Source organism: Anarhichas minor, unplaced genomic scaffold, assembly GCF_050575085.1.
Source record: "Anarhichas minor isolate MPS153535 unplaced genomic scaffold, ASM5057508v1 ptg000014l, whole genome shotgun sequence".
In the NCBI taxonomy this organism is placed as follows: domain Eukaryota; kingdom Metazoa; phylum Chordata; class Actinopteri; order Perciformes; family Anarhichadidae; genus Anarhichas; species Anarhichas minor.
The window spans coordinates 9,265,099-9,287,598 of record NW_027466460.1 but is presented as its reverse complement, the minus strand read 5'-3'; the positions used below and the strand labels follow the sequence as shown (position 1 = coordinate 9,287,598).

The following is a 22,500-nucleotide window of genomic DNA, read 5'->3' as shown; positions in this document are numbered from 1 at the left end:
TTGCAGCTGTCTTTTTCGATACGTGAAGACAAAAAAAAAAAAGGTACTTGTAATGTTTACTTGTACATTTTTATTTCAGAATGGAAGAAAAACTCAGACTTCACAGTGCAGGCAATATTGGGGGAACACCTATGTCGGTTAATCACGAAAAAACTGGCAAATGTATACTTAAAAAAACACAAATGAGTCTGAAAGTATGAACATAAAAGTTAGAATACATATTGAGAACATGGGTTTGGCCAGCAGGTGGTGCTGTAGCTTATTTAAGATAAAATCATGACAGTGTAAAAGTTTGCTTGTGAGGCTTACTTGACATTAAGTGGCAATACATTTTCCTTTGAATCTATTTATACACTTCTTAACATTTTGCCAGACACCTGTATTTAAACTACTGCATCAGATATTCGTCATAAGAAATTGTTCCATGGTGTCATTATGTTTTCAACTGTTACTATGATGTTCATAAATAAATGATGCATCAGTCGCTTCATATGCCTCCATGCAGCTGCTGAACGAAGTACCTCTGTTCTCACTGGTCTATTTATGATGGGCTTACCGGGCAGCGAGTTTCAAATCATACTCGTACATTTTGACCGACAGCTACTGTTTTCCAAACTGGTGACTGGTGGGCAACTTCCAGTAATAAACTGGGGTGTTCAGGCCAGAGAACCCAGCATGATATAAGATGGGACCTTACTGGAAGGAATAGAGAAGAAGAAACTGTAGTGGATACTTCATACTGTACAAGCTGTTCTCTTAATCAGAGGCTGTACGTGTGTGTACGTGTGTGTGTGTGTGTGTGTGTGTGTGTGTGTGTGTGTTGAAGTTATATAATTAGGCCGGCAGCCCAGTGTAAAGTCTTAAACAGCTGTTCAGTAGCATCACACATCATATTCACTAGGACAGCTGAATTATTCTCCGTTAATCAAGAACACTAACTGAAAACTTAACTTTTAATTTTAGTTTCAAAATCACTGTTGAGTTTGTTCAATGCTGTAAAGTAATTATTTTACTGCTACTGCCATGTTTAAAAAACGTGATAAAATCTCATCTGCTTGCTTTCATTTTTGTTTTTCGTTTCTTCTCCCTCTTTTCCAGCGTGGCCCCGGGTTTCGAAGCAATGAAGGACCAACATATCTGTAACAAGATAATGGTCAAGTTCATCCAGAACTACAGCAATATATTCGAGATCGCCAGAGACGGAGAAGGCTGCACAGAAGAACTGTCAACTCTTGTTATTGTCAAGGTGCTGTGAACTCACAGGGACACCAGATGCTCATGTTTATATGAAATAGATATGTGATGGTGGTCAGTACAATGTAGTGCAGCTGAACAAATAACCACGAGTCACCTGTTGTGCCAATGCACTTTAAACAGTATGAGTTCCTCTCTGGACCGTGACCTCCCTCTCTGCCCATCCAGCCTGATGAGTGATAGTTTATAAATACAGTACAGGGGAACATGATGAAGTTAAAATTGATCTTGTATCACAGCCTCGCAGGATCGACTCCTCCACAGGTGGCTGGTTTGAGTCTCTGGCTGTTGATTTATATTTGCTGCTTCGATGGCTGATGTCTTCATTGATTAGCTAGTTTATCTGGTCTGCTGGCTTTCCTGGCTGCATCTTGCTGCTGCATCTGTAACTATCTGAGGAAAATGTGCCCGCAAGAAACAAACCAAGCAGAGCACAGCAGCAAACCATCCATTTATTGTGACTTAAGTCAAGCGATATCAGATTCTGGTTTTATTTCCGTTTCACATAATAACTTAATTTGTCCCTAAACTTGGAGATACATGGTTTGTCCTGGAAAGTGACTCTTCACACAAAATACAGTTCTAGTGGGGAATAAATGAATCTTTTCTAAAGTAGTCAAAGTGGAATGTATTGTGAAGAAATACAAGCTTAGCCTATAAAATATCCACCGATATAGAATTAATGTTCCTAGACCCCCCATATTCCTTGAAAAATTATCAACATTGACGTCAGCATCTTTGGAGGAATTTACCGCCCTGTAAACATATCAAACTTTCACTCTGAGTGACCTCATGTGAACATACAGAAAACCAGCAAAGTCGACACAGAAAGGGCAGAGAATTGAAGTCGTGTGCTTAATACCGTGACGATGCAAACAGAGACACACTGACCAAATCAGCTAGTCTGGAATATTTGATATCTTCGCAATAAACTCAGTTTGTTCCAATCCACTAAAGAAGACGAGATTAGAGGAATATTTACTGCTCCGACAGATGCAGTATGAATATAGTTTCAAATATCACATCACAATTTTAACTGCAAAACTTTGGGACTTTTGTAAAAGACATCCTTCACAGTCTATGGCAAACGTCTTGATCGTTGATTAGCGACTGTTATTGGCATGAAATGTGACATGGGCCACCTGATGCCAGTTGGATTTAGCTCTTGAGACCCTGCTGACCTGTGGGAAACCCTTTCAGTCAGAATGAGATTGTCTTACACACAAACATGCACACATAAACACTAACACATATGCACAGGCACACACGGGCTACTAAGGCCCCTCGCCTGCTGACTTTCCTTCGCAGCGCACATGATCGCCGGTGTTGCCTTTACCTTCAGTCACAAAATACTGACGAGCAGGAGGTGTGCATGTGAGTGTATGTGGAGGATGCAGATCGTCCAACCGGGAAAATCTATTCTGAACCCTGTTGTTAAGGCTCACAGAAGAAAAGTAAAAGCAGAACAACAACATAACCAGGAGTTTTATTAAAAACGTATTTCATAGCTACTGTACAGATGAAGAACACATTTCCTCTGTTTAGCATGATCTGTTGCTAATGTATGTATTGTACAGTATGATGTGCATTATACCTGTGACCCTCTTCTTTTGACCTCTTTCTGGTCCCAGGAGGTGCACATGACGGATGCAGACGCAAAGAAGTCACCAAGTCACCTCAAAGCAAACCCACCGACACCGCTTCCCAGAACGAAGGTGTGTGATCAGCTTTACAGCAGCACGCCTGCACGTGTGCGTCTTTGTTTACACATTAATGCTCCTCAAGTGCACCTGATATGGAAGTCTTTGTCCGTCTGCTGTGAAATGCAGTTTTGTTGTTGATGCGTGACGTTCCCAGATCAAACTTGCATGACCCCTTCAAAGTCCCTTACATGGTCTCTTTTAACACCAACCATGTGATCTGTGCGACGTGATTAACAGAACAGCGACATGTTTTGGAAAAGCGGTTTTCCAGCACGGAGGCAATTTCTGTGTGCGTCTGTTTAGGTTTCTGTAAGCTTTAAAGATGTTATCAGGGTCAGCTGACTCGTGCATACTGCCTGCTATGGCAATCAGGTCAGTCAGTGTGTATTTAAAAATACGCAACTGAGATATGTTATCATTTTCTTCTTAGGATAGGAGTCTTCAGACGTCACCTTCCAGTATTTGTATTCTTTTTGTGGAGCATCTACTGTAGCATGTCAGTTTTAATCAAAAATAATGATAACAAAGTAATTGCTTTAGGTTATATTAATTAATGATTATCATTACATTACATCCAACAAATGAATTAGTATTATCTTGCATCATTTGTCCAGGATTTTTTTAAATGCTATCAGCTGTCTTAGTAAATGCATTCTTGCACATTTAACTGTTTATGTACTGCACTTTAAATCTTAATGTCTTTATTTTGCATTTTCTCTCAATACATGTTACAAGGGAGGACAAAAAAAACCACCAGAAAATGCAGAACTTCTGAACAAATCCTCCACTAACGCTCCTAAGGCGAGGCAGAGGAAAAAGAAGGTACAGTTTGTTACTGTCATTAAGTTCTGTGATTAATTGTTGTTGTTTAAGAGGTTTGGCTTAATGGATTACTCCACTCTATATGTCATCATTGCCAATAAATACTTCCTGCTTTCTTATCTGCTGCATTGCCTTGGTGCTGATTAGCCTCGGGTCATCTCTCAGACAGCCTCTGATGCATGTGGCCTCGCTGCTCGGTCACATGATGGGATTTGATAAAGGCAGTTAGCTGCAGGAAACAACCACACACTTATTTGCAGTGAGAGACATACAGGGGCTATGGTATGCCATTCCAACTCTGTTGTCGTATTGTTACAAATAAACCCTTCCACAAAAGCTGCATTTAGTCATGAATTTGATTAAAATGAAGTCTTAGAAGTGACCCGTTTGTGTACATGTAGTAGAGCTCTGGCTTCATTTATTTTATCAAGGTCAATATGGGAGCATTTGGCAAAATTATTTCAAATTTCTGTTCTGAAGTCAGCTACTTTGATTAGCCGCGTACATGTTCATATTTCTATATGTGATAAAATGAGAGGTTGGCTTCAGTTTAACAACAAAGACGGACTCGCTGTGGTTTCTGTTTTGAATTCAGCTTGAAACAGAGATCTGATGCCACATGTGATACAGATATAAAGACCAGTGTCACTGTAGAGATAAAAGTAATGGCAGCAAGATAAGCTCAGGGAGGTAAAAACATCTGCTGATGAAGGATGTTTACTTTCCCCAGTAAATACTTCTACTTTTAATTGGAGCTGCATGCAACTTAAGCTTAAGAATGTTTTCAGATGCCTGAAGTTATTCGACCTTACCTAAGAAGGTGTACAGTAACAAGTAAACTGGAGACTCAAAAGTATAGACTGCTCTCGAATGACTTACATCGTGATTTATGCCTGTAAGAAGTATCCCCACTGGAAGATCAACATTAAGTTCTCATAGGAAGTGCAACACAGTACTTAATCTAGTAAACATACAAATAGTTTTCCACAAGAGTAAAGGTAGAAAGAATGAATATTTAACAGTCAGCCCAACAGTAATTCAATTCAACAGTTACAGTAATTCAATAGTTAGTTCAATAGTAATAATCTTGAATATTTTCATTTAAATAAATGTCTAATTCTCTATCTATTGCTGAATTAGGTAACACAATGGAGATTGAGCCTGTGACCCACTGATCGATGCCCTTACATTTGCAACAAGCTGGGTGTTTGTGGCAACATTCGCAGGAAAAATCCACAGCTGTGAAGCGCTGGTGACGTGTTTTCCACCACTCAGCAGTGGTTGGTGCGCTAACGCAACAGACTGAGAGTTTAAGCTGATACCAACAGACTCCCCACTTCCTATGAAAATGAAAATGAAAATAGTATTTACTGAAAAAGGCTTGTGCTCCAGACTCACCACAGATTTGGCCTTGGTGCTTACTACTAAAGATGTAGTTAAAAGTCTTGACATGTTCACCACTCACACATCACAACCAAAGCTACGCCATGTTTGATACTGTGGCACTGCAAGACAAAAGTGAAATAAGTCAGTATTCATCAGCATCAGGCCAACAAACACACACACTTCAATTCGAGAGCCCTAAGCATGCCTGTTCTGTTTTATTTATGATGGGAATTTGTGTTTTATTGTTCACATAGAGACGTTTATGTTCATAGATGAGCTTTGGACTGCAAAAGGGGCACAGTTGGCACTAGCAGAGTATTACTAATTCCTTGTTGTTGAATAAATACAGCATTGCAAGAAAGCATTCTGTTGCTATGGTATGACCAAAAAAACATTTGAATACTTTTTTAAAATGTCAGCTTTTCTCGCTTTGAGCAAAACGGCTTATACAAACAACCGCCACCTTGAAACATCTAATGAAAAGTAGTTGTGGTCGTAGTGCAAGCAAGAACAGGTATGGATTATATTGCAAACGCATTTTTGAAAAACTAGACATCTGAGATGAGCTGTCACCAGTTTCAGTTAACAGCTGTAAATGTTGTTTTAAGGTCAGCTACAACTGCATTTCATTGTAAGAGAAAGTACAGTTCATGGAAGAGAAAGTACAGTTTTAATCTTTAAATATTTTATTTTGCTTTCTTTGCAGTCTTTTGAGATTTTGGGTACAAACCTTCAAGTTATTAGTTAATCCACGATTTAGAAACCAGGTCATATCCTCATTTTGGTCCATCAGGCTTCTTTGCCATCTGGCCTATTTAGCTCCCACTTGTTGTGCGGTTTGAGCTCTTTTTTATGCATAGCCAGAAAGTGAGAACCGGGATGGAGGCAGCATGACGGGTCAGTGGTTAACACTAGAAACTGACCTGCAGTTTGATTTTTAGCTTTGTCTGTTTAGAGTTTCCGTGTCTGAAATCATTCACTGTTTAGTATATAGTCAGTTTATACACTAAGTCCTTTTTAGTGTGTCTAATGACAAATATTATACCCTTTTATAATGGCCTCAAATGATCTACTTTCTAACTCGACACCTGAACAACATAGACCAACCGAGATGACAGCACCATCTCACTAACACTGTTGAGGTTCATTATCACAACCTGGATTTTAGGATGGGGACTTTTCCATGTTGTCTCCATGATGTCTTCCCTAAAAAAAACAAGCTATTGTCCACATTTGTTTGCGCTGTACTCCAGTGGTACGACACTAGCAGCAGCAGCTTTTTCTTTCTCTGCGGGTTTTCTGTGAATGACAAATTTAGCTAAATCAATTACAAAGCCCTGAGGGACAAAATCCATACCTGGTCTATAGCTAAAGAAGCTTGTGGAGCTAATTATGTTCCCAAAGATTCACCCATTAAATGCACCAATGACTAAATGGAGGCAGCGTCCATAGATTTTAGAACAACCCATTAGGTTCAACCCCAAATGGAAATGTTCTGCTGATAATTGGTGTAAAGAGAAAAAAAAGCAGGCCTCCTAATTCAAACCGACAGACATTTATCAATAGAGCCAAGCCCCTTTTATCAGTGGGTGTTTTTGACCATTATCAATACTTAAGCTGCTGGCGTCAGACCCAATTCATACTCCTTTTACCATAGTCAGCCGGATATTTGGCCTCAGTGTTTGTTAGCAGCTGTAGGAGTCCCCTCTCTCTCTCTCTATATGTATTAGAGAAAGCTCTCTGACACGTCCTTTAACACTCCTCTTAGGCTTCCTTGCTTGGATCTCAGTAAAAATGCAGAGTAGTACTCACAATGTGGCTGTAATTCGGTTACGGTTCTTCTCCTACACTGCAGTTGGAGGCTCACGCTGTTTATACCCACTCGGGGTCAGCACGGTAAGACAAACATCCGTCCAACCATTCAGATTAACCAATTTTTTTAACCTTTTAACCTCTTACCCCTTTGTTGTTTTGTTATTGCTCTCTGCTTCACCTCAGAAAATCCTCAAATGTATGTTTTATAGTAACCTGAGCAAAGGTTGAAAGCTCCAGTGTATTTTTGTGTGTGTGTGCGGTTGTAAGAGCTTGATTGTGCAGAAAAGTTCAGAGTGATACGAGTACACGTATCATTTACCTCTCGTGCTGTCTCATATTTCCTGTCACAAGACTCACCTGTTATTGGCATCTCTCTCTTTCTCTCTCTCTCTCTCTCTCTCTCTCTCTCTCTCTCTCTCTCTGTAAAATAGGTGAGGAAAGGGACGAGTGACCGCATGACTCTAGTTATCCCTGACCCAAGCCGCTCTGCGGGGTCGCCACATGCAAGGTCCCTCTCCATACCAATAATTTTGCCACTGACCTCAGAGCTAAGACACCCCAGTCCAGAGCCAATGGAGACAGCTCGCCAAGAAGCCCCAGACACTTCCTCGCCACTCAGCCACCTCAATGTCAGCCACTCTGGCGACATGGAGGCCATCAGCAGGTCAGTGAGTCCGGTCAAAGAGCATGCACCTGTGTCTGAGAAGATGTCAAATTCATGATATTGCTTGCAAGTTGCAGAATATTGAGATAATAATATTATATTTATGGATTCTTAACGTGAACTCCGTGCAATGTACGTATCATTTGTGAGGCAAAAACAGAATTCATTTAGTCTGTGAAATCCAGTCAGTTTCTCTTGCAGTTTTAGTATTTCACTAGGATCACAGTCTTATCTGGAAGCGTGATCCTTTATGACAGCTGTAAAATAAAGCTTCACTGCAACGTACGTAAGATAAAACGATTAAACAACTTCTATTTTTGTCTTGTAATGTCCAATTCCAATGTGGAAAACGAGGGGGCGATTCTAGCAGTGGTAAACAGGTTATGACTACTGTTTGCATAGGTGATGTACTATCAGTCGAGGGTGAGGGTGAAGAATCTTGACAGCGATCGGGGATCTAAAGCCCCATCCCCGTCGCTATGTGCCTTTGGCATGCAAACAAGCCTATTATAAGAAGCTGAAACTGGAACCACTCGGTGTTGAGTGTCCTCAGCACTGGAATAGCAAGGCTACAGTTGTGTCTGTTGTTGGGGCTCTTGACCAGGGGTTCTAAACTAGTATTAACCTTGGCTGTGATAGAGCACCTGCACCGTTTGGCTGAAAATCTACTGTTTAAAGCCTCTTCTCACACACACTCCAAATTCTGTTTATCCACAGTGTATGTTTTCAGTTGAGTGACTTTGCTTCCTTAATTTGAAATATCGACATTGGTGACATTGAGAGGCACCACTTTACTGGTCATACATCAAATGTGTCTCAGTGGGAAAACTACAAAATACAATGTACAGTAAAGCAAGAGTGTGATGTTGAAGCACTGAGATGAGAAATGATGACGATGTTTTTGGCTTCTACTACGGCTTGGGGGAAACACCACTGACCTTTTAGTATGACATTAATCAGAGTTTATTACCGTGTCAGCACCAGATCCATTAACACGTTACATAAAAGTACACAGCGCCCTGCTTTACAAAAATAGTCATAATTTAATTCATAATAATATAAAATATAACATTTTAAAATATATTTGTTAAAATATAATTGGCATAACACAGTTTGTGGAATGTATTTTCTTTTTATCTTAGAATATGAAGTACGTTTTTATTTTATTAGCAGTATTCATTGTTTTTATCATCCTGACAAATTCAAGTAGTATTCTACAGGTTAACACAGGTCTACAGGTCAAATATCTAATATCAAGTCAACCTCATTAAGTGTTTCTTTGCTTTCTACTCTCAAGATAATTAACCTAATATGTGTTAAATCAACAAGGCCAACCCTCCCCTCTTAATGGAACAGATGTTGCTGTCTACTTGAAGTGGCAAATATAATACTTCTAAAGTGGCAACAGCTTTCTGCACCATGTCAGGATACCAGTAAATCTCCCGGTGGATCTCCCCCCAGACTCTGACATCATTCTAGTCATGTCGCATTGGGTGACTGATGTACAGACAGCATGACTTCTCTGAACTCTGAACTCTCTGGCCTTTTAATTTAAAAAAAACCTCATTGACTCCTGCAACTTGCAGAAAGACTAAAATGAATTTACCATCTTTCATGCCAAACTACTTTTGATATTCACAGATCGTGTTTGACAAACCTGAGACTCTGGAGCTTTCAAATGTTTAAAGACAAAGCATTTATAAGGAGAAAATTAGGTAAAGTTATGAGTTTTTATTAAAAAAAATGTTTGAATTGTAGGTAGCTGCGATTTTGACACATAAAGCCAGAGCAAATATATGATCATTTTTTCATAAGTGGATTCATCTGTGTTTTCATATCTGTAGCTGCTCTCATGTCTACTTGTCAGCTTGCTCTCACTTTCCATAGGTATGTGTCAGACAAATCTGTGTCAGCATAGTGCAGCACAAACAGCCGCACATCCACCTGGGCCGCAACTAAATTAAACATAGCCAGAATGAGAAAAATGAGAAAAACAACTTTTGTTTAATATTATTTATATATATATATATATATATATATATATATATATATATTAAAATGTTGTGGTTATATACATTTTTTCTTTTCATTCATGGTTTTTAAAGGATGTAATATATGAAATCAAGAATTTAGGAATTGTGTTCACACCTTGTTGGTGGTAAAGACGCAAATTTAAATATATCTAATGACGTGTATATTCAATTTCACACATGCACGCTTCTTTCCAGGAACTACTCCGGTCCTGAGCCCCTCAGCTCACTCAGGTGACATTCAGCACACACTGGAAATCAAGTCAACATTCAGTGAGATTAATATTAGTAGCTCCACTATTAGACTCGTGTATCCACGTATCAGAGCATGAGCCTTACCACGTTCAACATGTGACACTTTGCCTCCTCGGTGTCAAATACATGAATCCAGTAATTGTGTATGCCACAATGCTCTCACCTGCACCTGAAATATGACACCAGCCTCATTCACCACGCAGGGCACATGAGCCAACATAGCAGCGCCATGTGAACTTACTCTGTTCTCAGCAGTGTGTAGTTGCTCGTAGGGGATGCATACTGGCTTTTGTGTGGAGTTGCCATGGCTCACTAAATCTTGTGATGTAACCATTAGGTTTCTTAGAAGCCCGTTGGAAATAGGTGGGAGTGAGGAACGTTGCAGTGTGGTGTGACTGCAGGTTCCCTGTGGGTATAACTGCATTGTTGGCCTCCTTTCAGGAAGTCTCATCCATCAGCCTGAAACCCTGCTCACATATTTACAGCAGGTAGCTGCTGGCTGGATCTAACTGGTTTTCATAGCACTTTTTGATGTTGGTGCTTTTTTTTTCCAAATCCCATACACAACATTGACCCCCTAATCATACCAAGATTTTAGGTCTATAAAGAGTCTCAGCCAACCAGGTGACAGGAAATCTAGAATTACTAATCCAAAGCCAACCAGATTTTCTGTTTTACCCCTGAAGATATTCACAGGTCACCCAAGAGGCTTCTTCTACCTGAACACTAACCTGCCACCGTTCAGTAAGCAGAGTTCAGCCTCTTTGATAAGTGGCAAAATGTCTCAGAGGCGACGTTCTAGATGCTAAGTTTGATGTTCAAGTTCAGTGACAGACCTGACAGGAAGTCACATACCTGGTCTGATAGTGAGAGGAAAGCATGACAGCAGGTGCTCCAAACTCGGTAGTCAAAATCATCCATGTATTATAGCTAGTGCTGAAAAGACTATTTATTACTCGATTAGTTGACCAAGGGACATTTTTTCTGATATTGATAATAATAATTGATCATTTTGAGAATGGTTTAACTAACTTTTCAAGCCTAAATGTCAACAATTCACTGGTTCTAACTTTTCAAATGTAAAAAAGACATTCCTGAGAATCAAACGTGGTGTTTTTCTCTGTGCCATTTTGCTTTTAACATCAATAAGGTGCAGCAAAGTTAATGCTCATGATATAGAGACTTGACACAAAACGAGATGCATGTGAGAGCTGATCATATTTCATCTCTAAATTGTTTAAAACCTGAAGCATGGTGGCTCGGTGTTGCTTTGACGCCTTTTTTCTCCAATACAATGAGCATATACCGAGCATAGCTTAGCCAGGCTTATCCAACAAATACTTTAGGTCTTGACCACCACACAGTTTGTGCTCTTTGGTATTCGAAGAATGTCCAGCACCCGTCTAAAAGCTGATGGTTTGGAGGTCCTGAATGGACCAGAGACTCATTGGCTCTTTGTTATTCAATACAGTAAATTGCAAAAAAAATGTACTAAACTATTTTCCACTTTTTGTTTTGCACCACCAGCTCAAATAACAACTTCCCCAAACCTTTTTTGTTTTTAGCAAAAAATAGTGTAAAAATTGATTATCCAACAACTAATCACAACTGAAATTGGCAGCATCAAGTCAAAGACATAGTGATGGCAGCTTCAAAATTGTGTTGAGAAAAATGTTCACATATGAGATTAAATAAGAACTTTAATTAGACTTCAGCAGATGTTGTTGTTGCATGTTGTTGGAAAAGGTAAGGCAGGGCTAAGGAGAGGGACTCTGCCAAAAATTGCTGGAGGATTACTCAAGTGACCAGCATCCGCTAAGCTAGACTACCTTTGTCTACATTGGGTTTTTTTATATTGTTGAAAGCGACCAACTTGTCATTGGTAGTTTTCCGTTTACCCAAGAGGGATCAGGCCTTTTCCGATCACCCCTACAAAGCTTTTCGTTATCCCCTCAGTAAGGTAAGCAGGATTTCCGCTTTAGCAATTCACGGCGGCAGTGACGGCACATATTATTTTAATACGCTTGCCAGACTGTGTAACACCAGTTAAGAACGTGGGTGTGGGGAGAAAAAACATTCACCTCTGAGTCTCTAAAAGAATGTGGAGGTGTTTGCGGTGAGCCACGCCTGCACCTAAAACAAGGCTGGAGGAACACGTGTACATTACCTGCACATTGTGTCATTTGAGAAGACTTCTGAAGTTCAATGAACTTTGGCATATTTTGATTCCTGTCTGACTTGAAACCTAAATCCTTTGTTTTGAACTTGTTGAGGTGCTCCCCGAATGGTTTCCCCGAATGGTTTCCCCCTCCCCTCGGCACACGTGCCGTCATGTGGCTTACGTAAGGGGGTTACGTAAACCACATGACGGCACGTCACGTGCCAAAACACACCCAATAACCAAACATTCACGGAATGGTCCCCTCAATAACAACTCTTCCTTCAGTTTTTTAGAACATCTTAGACTTGTTTTCAAACTATTGTGTACTGGCACTGTAGGCGAAGTTATCTCATATTTGAAATTGTTTTAATTTGATCTTGCCTATTTTCTGTCCCTCTTTAAGACTAAATCAGCGGTTTATGAGCATTTTATCAACAATTAATCTGCAGATCACTTTTTTAATTAATCTTTTTTGGTTTGTTCTTTAAAATGTCTGAAAGATGCGACAAATGCTCATCGCAATCTTCTACAACAACATGGTGCCACCAGTTTACAATTCTATTATCACAATGAGAAGGTGGAACCGCTGTTATTTTGGCATTTTTTATTAAAATAGTACTATAATTACTTACAACTACTATTATATAATACTTGATCATATGTCAAAATAGATGCTGATTATGTTTCAGTCAATGGACTTAATTCATTGATGTTTCAGACACTTTGTCAGTCACTGCCGGTCTGTTGAATACTCAGTTGAACCTGTTACTGGTTTGTCAACATTTTTTAACCAAAATCATTTTTGTTGCATATTTGTTAATCAAGAACATTGTTGGTTTTCATGTTGTCTCGACACATGTTTGCTTGTCATGTGAACATCTAAATAAAGTCCCAATAGGGGTTTAAAGTAATGATTGAACATTTTTGTGTCTTTTACAGAAAGAATAGGCCTTTTTCACATCAGACATTTTGACTTCAAGTGTTCCAGTAAGCCCTTACAGCCATCATTATGGTTGTGATTTACAACCGTGCTTTTCCCTCTGTGAAATGTCAAAAAAAATCACCATTAACTGTGGAGATTCATGTCTAATTAGCTTGAAAGCTTACAACAACACACATGTGGTTGATTTGCAGTTTAAAAATACATTTATTATAAAGTGTCATTGTTGCAAAACATCTATGAACAGTAAATAAATCAATCATAAGGAATTCAATAAAGAAGACATCTGTGGTTAACAGTTATTTTTGTGTTACAAAGTCTTACAGTTCAGGTTGGGTTGCAGTGCTTTTCTTCCTGCTTTGACTTTGCAGAAGATAATGGCGTATTCAGCTCTGCTTAGGCAAACAAGACTGGGTGATTGTGAAATGTCCAGCCTGTAAGTGCCAGGATATGAAAATGTTAAGCAACCTCAACATTCATTGCCAACGCTGAGTTGCTCTTTTCGTTGCATAATTTCATCATGTGTCGCTGGCATTCATCCAGTGGCACCAACCAGCCTATATTTTAGAGCAGCAGCCATTTCTCTGTTGGTTCATAATAATTACCAGAGACAAGCTCCACAAAGGCACTGATCTGTTGCACTGCATGGCTATTATTCTGCAGACAAAAGACAGTCTTATGCTCCTATTTCCAGCCCCAGGGACATGAAGGGTTGGGGGGGGGGGGCTTAATGTTTTTATGTCATAGCACTTCATAGTCACCCTGTAAGCTAATTAACTATGTGTTTTTGTTTTTATATTTCAGCTCCCAAGAAGAAGATAGGCCAATATCTCCTTTCTACATGAGGTAGGCCTTCTTGCTTTGCGTAAGAAAGCTGAAAGAATTGGATGAGAGTATGTTGTTTTGGGGGAAGCGGCTGTGTGCTGCCTTAGTGCATTATCATGGGAAACAATGGAAGTACCAGTTGGAGGGAAAGCAGGGTGCCCTGCACATGCAACAGTTTGCTCACCACTGTTTCGGTTATTGTAGCAGAGGCAAACGCAGCACATGTTCCAGAGACACCACCCAATCAGAAAACACCTCTGGGTGCAGACACAGAATGATCTGATGGTTTAAGATCATTGAACATTGTAGTATGAATAATAAATTAAGTATAAGCTATTTGTCGGCAACTACAGATAATCGTTTCGATAATTTTTCAAATACAAACAGTGAAAGAATGCCAAATATTTTGTAGTTCCAGGCTCTCAAATGAGAGGATTTTCTGTTTTTCTTTGGATCATTATGAACAGAATATATTGGGTGGACCAATGGGCTTTTTCCAGTGTTTTTTGCCATTTTCTAGACTAATGACTAATCAAAAAGATTTTATAATTAATTAATTAATCATGAAAATAATTGTTAGTTGCAGCCTCAATTTCTGACAAGATCAAAGCAATATTCATTATATTTTAACATATTTAATATAATTTCTTGTCTTGACATTTTTCATTCGTGCCAAAGTTAAAAATGAACCTATTACAAGTGCATGAAATGTCCATACATGTATACAACATTCAGTAAACCTCGTGTTTTTGCATGTGCAACTGATAAGGTTTCAGTACACCCTGGCCACACCTGCGTAGTAATCACCTGTTAATCATCAATGACGCTACTGTCATCGTTTCCCATTTAGCCTTCAGTTTATGTTGACATAAAGCCTTAAACTCAGCAGCTTGTCCAGCAAGTGTTACCGGCTGGTTCCTCAGTTAATCATTTGGAGTTGGCAGATTTTGACTGGAGTGTTGTTTGCTGATATGACTTTAGAGCTGATAATGCTCCAGACCAGGGCGGCTGTTTGTGTGATCAAGCCTTCTATTGTTTTTTTCTTGAAAAAAAAAAATAATAGACGCACGACAAAAGCTTCACAGGACAATAGTCAGAGTAACCAGAATAATGCACTCAGAGCCGACAAAAAAAAGAATGCAATATAACTTTAACTAAACTTTATGATTCATATTTTATATGAAATGGAAGTTAAATCAAGTAACAACATGTACTTTAATGTTTTTAAAACATAATACTTTTGTAGCTTTTGCAAAATTGCCTTCTACTGTTCAGCAGCCGTAAACCTGGATATAACAAAAACAAACTTAATATGAACTTTGACTGGATCATCTCGTCTCTTACAATGTAATAAAACACATCCACATCCTTTTCATCCATGATAAAAGGTCAAAGGTGTCAATTAGTGCACTAATCCAAGTCCTCGGCATGAAGTCAGCTATGTACAGTATGTGTAGTAAATATTACATAACAATAACCTGTTTAACTGTGGTATGGGATCTATAATCTCTTTGTCTGCATTACATAATCTCTGTGCTCAGCATACTTTCTCAGTAAACTACACAAGACTACTCACATGTTGCAAGTCACATGTCAGGCCATTTTAAAGATTTGAACAGGTCTCTATTATTCATTACATGACATGTGCAGACAGACATGTATGCATAAATGTATATTTGGTGTAAATGCATATGATACCACAAATAGGAAGGTTTTACGTTTTGCATGTCATAAACCAAACTAATTCAAATGTTGACCTGATGGCAGCGCTAGATGACAAGTCAGGGGATTCCCAAATTATTACAATTAATCCTCAAGGGGTCATGAATGTCTTTAAAAGTTCATGATGATCCATCCAGTAGTTGTTGTGATATTTCACAAAAAAACTAAAATGTTTTGGTCTCACTAGAGCAAAAGCCAGGGGATCTCCAAAGTCTATTGGATTTATCCTCTGGGGACCATGAACGTCTGTGCAAAATCCAATAATTGTTGGGATATTCGAGACTGGACCAAGGTGGTGAACTGACCGACAGGCAGTGCCGTTCATAGAGCCGTGCTGATAGCATGGCTAAATATTAGTGGGTTTTTTCAGCATCTCAAATGTGATACATTTCTCTGTTTTATGTAATTGTAAACGTAATATCTGTGAGTTTTGGACTGTTTGTTGGGCAAAATAAGCTCTTTGACGATGCTGTCTTGGGCTCTTTTATACTGTAAACTTGGAAACATAATTGTACACATCAATTGCTAACGAACTAATTCGTCGTAGCAGTAGTCTGTGTCATCTCTGAGTGACTAAGAGTAATGTTTGTAATACTTCCCTCTCCCTTTACCTCTCTCTGTCTCTGGCTCACGTTCATCAATGACTAACGCCATGGCCTGCTTGTACTTTGTCACATACGCACCGCTCAAACGTTCTCTCTATGCTGAAGTCTACTTGCATTCTTGCACATACAAAGACTCTCAGGCTGCCACATGGGAGCTCAGCCCAATCAAAATGGATCATACTGTATGTCAGCATAATTTTCTTGTGTGTGTTGACCAAAGACTCGGAAGGGCCTGGCTAGTGTCTGACTGTGGTGTAATACTTGATTACCTGAATTACCTGAATGGATGCTCCTGGGTACACAATGTGGGGGATTTAACAGATATAAGCTTCTGCTATAGATGCTTCGGAGTTGTTTGCTCCTTGCGTTTTATGCCTTAAAGAACACTTGACTTTAAAAACCCTAACACAGACACAACTACGGAAACATATTATTTTGTTCTTAGTATTATTTACGTCGCAATTTTCTAAGTTAGAAGGTCCTGAATGAAGCAATTATAGGAAGCAAACTTTAAGCTCTTGTAAAACAAAGACTTGCATTGCTGGCTTTTTAAAATCACACTCTGCAAAACAAAAATAACACAGTTAAACTGCCAGACCTATCATTTCGTTACAGACCTGTCTTAACAGCTCAGTGAACCTTACTGACGCAATAAAACTGAAAACAAAAAAATTGCTGCTGACTGGTAAAATGTCACGAATTCAACAATCGTATTTTGAATCTGTCAAAGAAAATGAACTCATCCATGATATTTCTGAAAGGAATAGTTCAACGTTTTGGGAAATATTGGTTTATTCTTCTATTATGTGCTTTCCTGCCAAAAGTTAGATCAAAAGACTGATACCACTCTCTCCTGTTAAATATAAATGTGCTGCCAGGAGAAGCGTCACTTATCTTACCTTAGCATAAAGGCTGGAAAACGGGGGAAACGGTGAGCCTGGCTGTGTCCAAAGGACTAAACCATTTGGGGTTATAGCCAAATGCAGTTGACCTTCTGAAACCTCTGATGCTTCTTTGGAAAAACCTCATGATGATGACAAGACTGGTGAGTTTGCGTGTGAGTTAGTTCATCAGAATTCCACTCAACAAGCTTTTAGTGGAAAGCTTTTTCGAAATCACACCATAACTTTCCCGAGACTCACTGAAATGAAACCACTGGATTTATGTGCTGTGAGTCGGGTTTCTACTTGCTGAGATACTCGGGGTACCTAAAGATAAGTACAAGACCGTACTCCCACGGAGGGAAACATTTATGAATTCAGCTCAGTCAACTTTGACCTTGGACATCTAGTGGACAGCCAGATGTGGGCACAAACACAGACCCTAGACAACCCTGACATTACAAATGGAAAACAGGTTGGAACCACAGGGTCGCCAAAAAGTTTCCTCATCAGTGTCCTACCACCTACAGTACCAGGCTCTTCTTCTGGACCTTGTGTTCCCCTGTTTTCCTGATCGTGTAGGTATTTATTAGCTAATGTATATTGTATTGCCCCAAGAAGAAATACCACGCTGGTAAATATTAGTAAAAGAGAAATCCTCCTCCTGCTGCCTTGATGTCTCCCTACAGGCTGAAAAACATTTTTAACCACATGGCATCACATTCTGCAAATAGTCAACACTTATCTAGTTCTCTTCTCTCCGGCTGTTTCCCACAGGCCCTGAGAACTGCAGTTATTAAGCCGCTCTTAATAAAGAATAATCTAGAGTCTAGACAACTCACTAATGAACAAGTACAGACCTTATTTTTATTATATAATAGAAAAGGCTGTTTTTCAACAGCTTAATGCCTTTTTGAGCCTAAACAATTGTTTAGATGTTTTGTTAAGGTCTTGAAGGACATCTACATAAACACAGATAGTGGAAAAGTATCAGATTTGTTATAATTAGATCTCGGTGCTGCATTTGGCAATATATTACCTGAATGACTGGAAAACTGGGTAGGACTTATGGTTTGAATCTTATTTCAAGAACACTTGTGTGGATCAGAAATCACACATCTGATGGGGCAAATTACAAATAAAGAGATTTATTTGTTTAAATAAGTTTAAAGAAATTTAAACTTAAAGATTCTGCAAATGGTAAAATAGCTTGAAGCTCCTGTGTTACTTGCAGATATTTAAATGAGGTGGTATGTAAACATTTAGTGTTTCTGCACCTCGTCGGTCAGGATTTGTAGCTCGCTGTCTGAAAATTACATTTTAATTCTTTCTCTCTACTTTGTTTTGCCCACTGTGTTACTGGAGCAAAGGCAACATTTATACTTTGCCACATGGATAATAAAATCAGACGTAAAAAATGGCAAATTGCACTCAGCCAATAACTTAAACACACATTAACAAGTTTGTTTCAAGATCAAACACTCACGTTATAGTGAAACAATGACGATAGTAAGGCAGGGAGTTACTCTAGAGGTATTAAGTTTAAGACTTCATAGCTGGCATAAAGGTATTATAGCTGGGTAATGAAATTACACAATCATTGTGTTGCAAAATTACCAGATCAGCTGCTGATCAAACTTTTGACTGTTGGTGGTATGATTTGATATTTTTAGAATATATGTGTTCAAGAAAGAATTGTTTGGCTTGGTTCACTCATTCTGGTGGTGATATTCTTGTTATGTATCTGATGCAATGTAAGCCGTATGTTCGCGCTCAAAAAAACGTAGTAAGCAGGTGCTGCACCAAAAACAAGACATAGTACCATCACTCCGTTATCATCTCTCCCTTTATCAGTACCAGCACTCTGGAAAGCTGTGCTATTACTGTCAACACCACTGTTTATGGAAGATCTCCTCAAGCCACCCCTATACATGTTGAGGTATCTGTACGCCAAATGACGAGGTGCTCAGATTTACTGTCCAGTGTATTGTACTCGTTTGGCTTAGAATATGGACAGAATCCATAAGAAACCGGTGGGACAAATAACATCCTCTATAGCAAAACAAATGGAAACCGAATCACTGACAATTGTACTTTGGCTCTTAAGAGTTCTGATAAGAAAAGTCCTCGACTGTAATAGAAGAGAAAAAGAACAGTTGCCAAACTGAAAATGTGTTACTGTTTGATGTTGCCTTATATCTTTATATAGATATATATGTAGTTAGCTATAGGCACACCGAAATAGGACAACTATTGCTCATTACTGCAGATAACATGCCATGTGAACAACTCAGAGAAAGATGAAGCCAGAGATCAGCATGAAGAGTATTGACCATATACTCTACTGTAAGACTTAGAGGGGTAGTCATAGAAGCCGGCCACTTAGCTCTCAGAGGACCTACTTATGCTCCGAACACAGCTGAAGTTAACACTCACTCATGCACAGTAGATGCCTGGATCACCGAGGGCCAGAACCAGAGCCTGGGAGGATTTTCAGCGTTGCTCAGTGACCTGTTATGACCACCTGTTTCCGTAGCTCTTACTCTTCTTCCCCTCTTGTTTTTCTTTCAGTAACCACCTCTCTCCTGTCCACTTCAGACCAGATGTTGGAAAGTAAGTTCACTTTATTACTGTTGCTATAGTTTAATTAAAGATAATTTCTTAAGTTTTACTTATCAGGAAACTGTTATTAAAGTCCATGATTTCTTTCTTCAGTTTTCTGGACAGGACGATTCGTTCAGCGGTGGAGCATCACCTCTTCGATGGAAACCCTTTAGGGGATCAAAGTTCAAAGGACTGTGAGTTAACCCCACGTCCACCATCTCCAAGGCCGACGCCATCTGCCCGACAGAGACGTCGACACCAGAGAGAGCAACAGGAGGAGGCGCTGAGGGACAAAGAAAGAAGCAGGTACAAGGAGTCTGTTGTTGTCGTGACGTTGGTAGTTGAGGGTACCAGCATGAGATTGGTGGCGGTTTGTCTTTAGTTGCAACACTAAAGTGCACTGCAAAAGTCTTGTTCTCATCGCTCTTCATTAAAGTCGAAGAAATCTGCTAGTAGAGTGACAGTAATCCCACTTTTTTGTTATGTAAATCAAAAGTAATTTTTTCTTCATTCTAGTGCAGAATTATATATCTGATTTCAAGATACAAACACTAGAATATCTTTATTTTAGAAAGTATTTATATTGGAAGCACACATAATAAAAGAACATGTTTTCCTTCATATTTACTTTTTATTACCCATCCAATGAAAACCCCATTCAACCCACCCGTCACCCGCTGAACCATTATATTAAACCACATTACGACAAAAATAAATAATAAGAAATAAATTGGAAATAAATAGACAGACAGAAACGGCTCAGATTCATTTTTTTTAATAATACTGTGCCGGTAAAGCACAGTAAGATGCCATTCATCACTAAAGCCTGACCTCAGGTTCTCACTGCAGTGCCACTACTTCCAGTTGGTGTTTTTGGTGACAGTAAACACTCGTGAGGTTTCATTGTGTGCGGTAAGCTCGTCCACTGAGACACAGCACAGTCATAACAACTGGAGTCATCGCAGTCAGAAACTAATCCTTGTTGATGGAGATGTGCTAGAGTCTGAGAGTGAGACGTGGATTAGAGAAATGCATCAGTCCAAAGACCAAGACCGTGGACAGTAAATAGAATTAGCACAAAAGCTAAACAGCACATGTAAATGAGTTATCAGGATGACCTTGGCATTTAGTTTCCTGAAGTATTTCACCCAATGTCAAGCTGATAAAGACGGACCAAAGTGCACAACAGAGAGAGTAAGATGGACAGCAGATCACTCATTTCCTCACCGTCCTCTTTTCCGTCTGAGAGCAGAGCTTCGTCCGTCCGAGCTGACACCAACAAGGAGAACATCCCATTGAGCAGTGGGAGCGGCTCGGGCAGCGTGGGGGAGGACTCTGGCAGCAGCAGCAGCGGCGTGGACTCACAGGGAGGCCAGAGTGGTCACGCCGAGCGAACCCCCAAAACCAAGAAGTGGAAACACAGCCCGACACTGGTGCAGCTCACAGATAACCAGGACGCCCACACAGTGAGTCATCTCGCCTTTTCTCCTCGTCTCTTCCTATCTGTGTGATTTGTCAGCATCTTTTGGTAGCATCTCTCCCACTCGTGTTTTTGCCCCTAATTTTTTTGCGTGTTTTTGCCCCTAATGCACCTGCGATGCAGATTGGTTGCTAAATCAATCAGCTCAACCTCCCCGGTATCCTTATTTCTGACTCACTGCAAATAATTGTCAGTTGCAGCTAACAAGAATCCCTAAATGCGGACAGCGGCGAGTTGGAAGATGACAGGAAGCAAGATGCAGCTGCCTAATGGTTCCCTGCCATTCTCATTGTACAGCGGCTTGTAATATGCAGCATGCCACACTACTTGTAAACCACTTTTTGTAAGTGTAAGGGCCAATTTCGAGTGCGCAATTAGCTGCCGCTTTTATCCTCTGAAGACGATGATGCACCAGAGAGTACTCGACACCACAATGTTGAGTGCTCAGTATTTGTATCATGTAAAAGGGAAATGATTGAAATACAGTTAAACACTTTGTTTGTGAATGTTACTTTGATATTTTACTTGTTTTCTGAAGCCTCTGAACGTTTCAGTGTCTTCAGTTTCCATAGTTAAGTACGAGAAATGTGTCAACAGGTAGAGATGCTGCTCTCAAGGTTTGGAAAATAACAGACCATACCTTCTGGTTATTTTGTCTATACACAAAAATTGAATTACCACAAGTGTGTCATACATACTATGATTTGGTTTGTGGTTCCGACTGAACTTAATGTGTCAGTACACGGAATACCGGAAGCTGAACAGCATCGAAAGCTGACATTAGATTTGACTCTTATTTACTTTTTCTTTGATTGTAAAGTTTAAGATTTAAATCAACATGGTGTCCATTTACACTGCATATTATTTAGGCAAAGTTATTGTATTACTTTTTAGATAACACTAACCCATTTTACGTTTGGCTTCTTTTGTCTAGATAAATAAGGGAATCTGTAAGAAAACATGTTTATAAAACTTGATATCTGGTCTTTACACAACTATTAGTTCAATTGATCAATTAGTCAATCTGCAAATGATTGATTGGCAACAACTTTGATAATTGTTTAATTGTAAAAGTCAGTTAATAAGAAAAAATATAAAAAGAATATTCTTTGGTTCCAGCTTCTGAAATGTGAAGATTTGATTATGTCATTTTAAATGAAATATCTTTGGGGTTTAGATTGTTGATCTGACAAAACAAGTTCTAATATTTTACTGTTAAAACTATTTTGTAGAATAGAATCATCAGCAATAATCAGCAGACCAATCAATGATACACACTAGTACCTACATCGTCCAGGTTAAGAGTGCCAGTTTGATCAGATGATAAAATACTTGGTCAGCTACCTCTCGCCT

The 22,500-nt window shown here is 39.3% G+C and overlaps 1 protein-coding gene across 1 annotated transcript in view; it reads left to right on the top strand.

Annotated features, from left to right (window-relative positions):
• Positions 1–22,500, top strand: part of fam13a (family with sequence similarity 13 member A) — a 53,396-nt gene that overhangs the window by 9,986 nt on the left and 20,910 nt on the right. The window contains exons 5-12 of the mRNA XM_076091374.1: positions 1,099–1,246; positions 2,886–2,969; positions 3,693–3,779; positions 7,412–7,644; positions 13,835–13,876; positions 19,635–19,676; positions 19,779–19,973; positions 20,920–21,133. Of these exons, the coding sequence (XP_075947489.1) occupies positions 1,099–1,246; positions 2,886–2,969; positions 3,693–3,779; positions 7,412–7,644; positions 13,835–13,876; positions 19,635–19,676; positions 19,779–19,973; positions 20,920–21,133 (1,045 nt within the window). The remainder of the gene's footprint in view (positions 1–1,098; positions 1,247–2,885; positions 2,970–3,692; positions 3,780–7,411; positions 7,645–13,834; positions 13,877–19,634; positions 19,677–19,778; positions 19,974–20,919; positions 21,134–22,500) is intronic.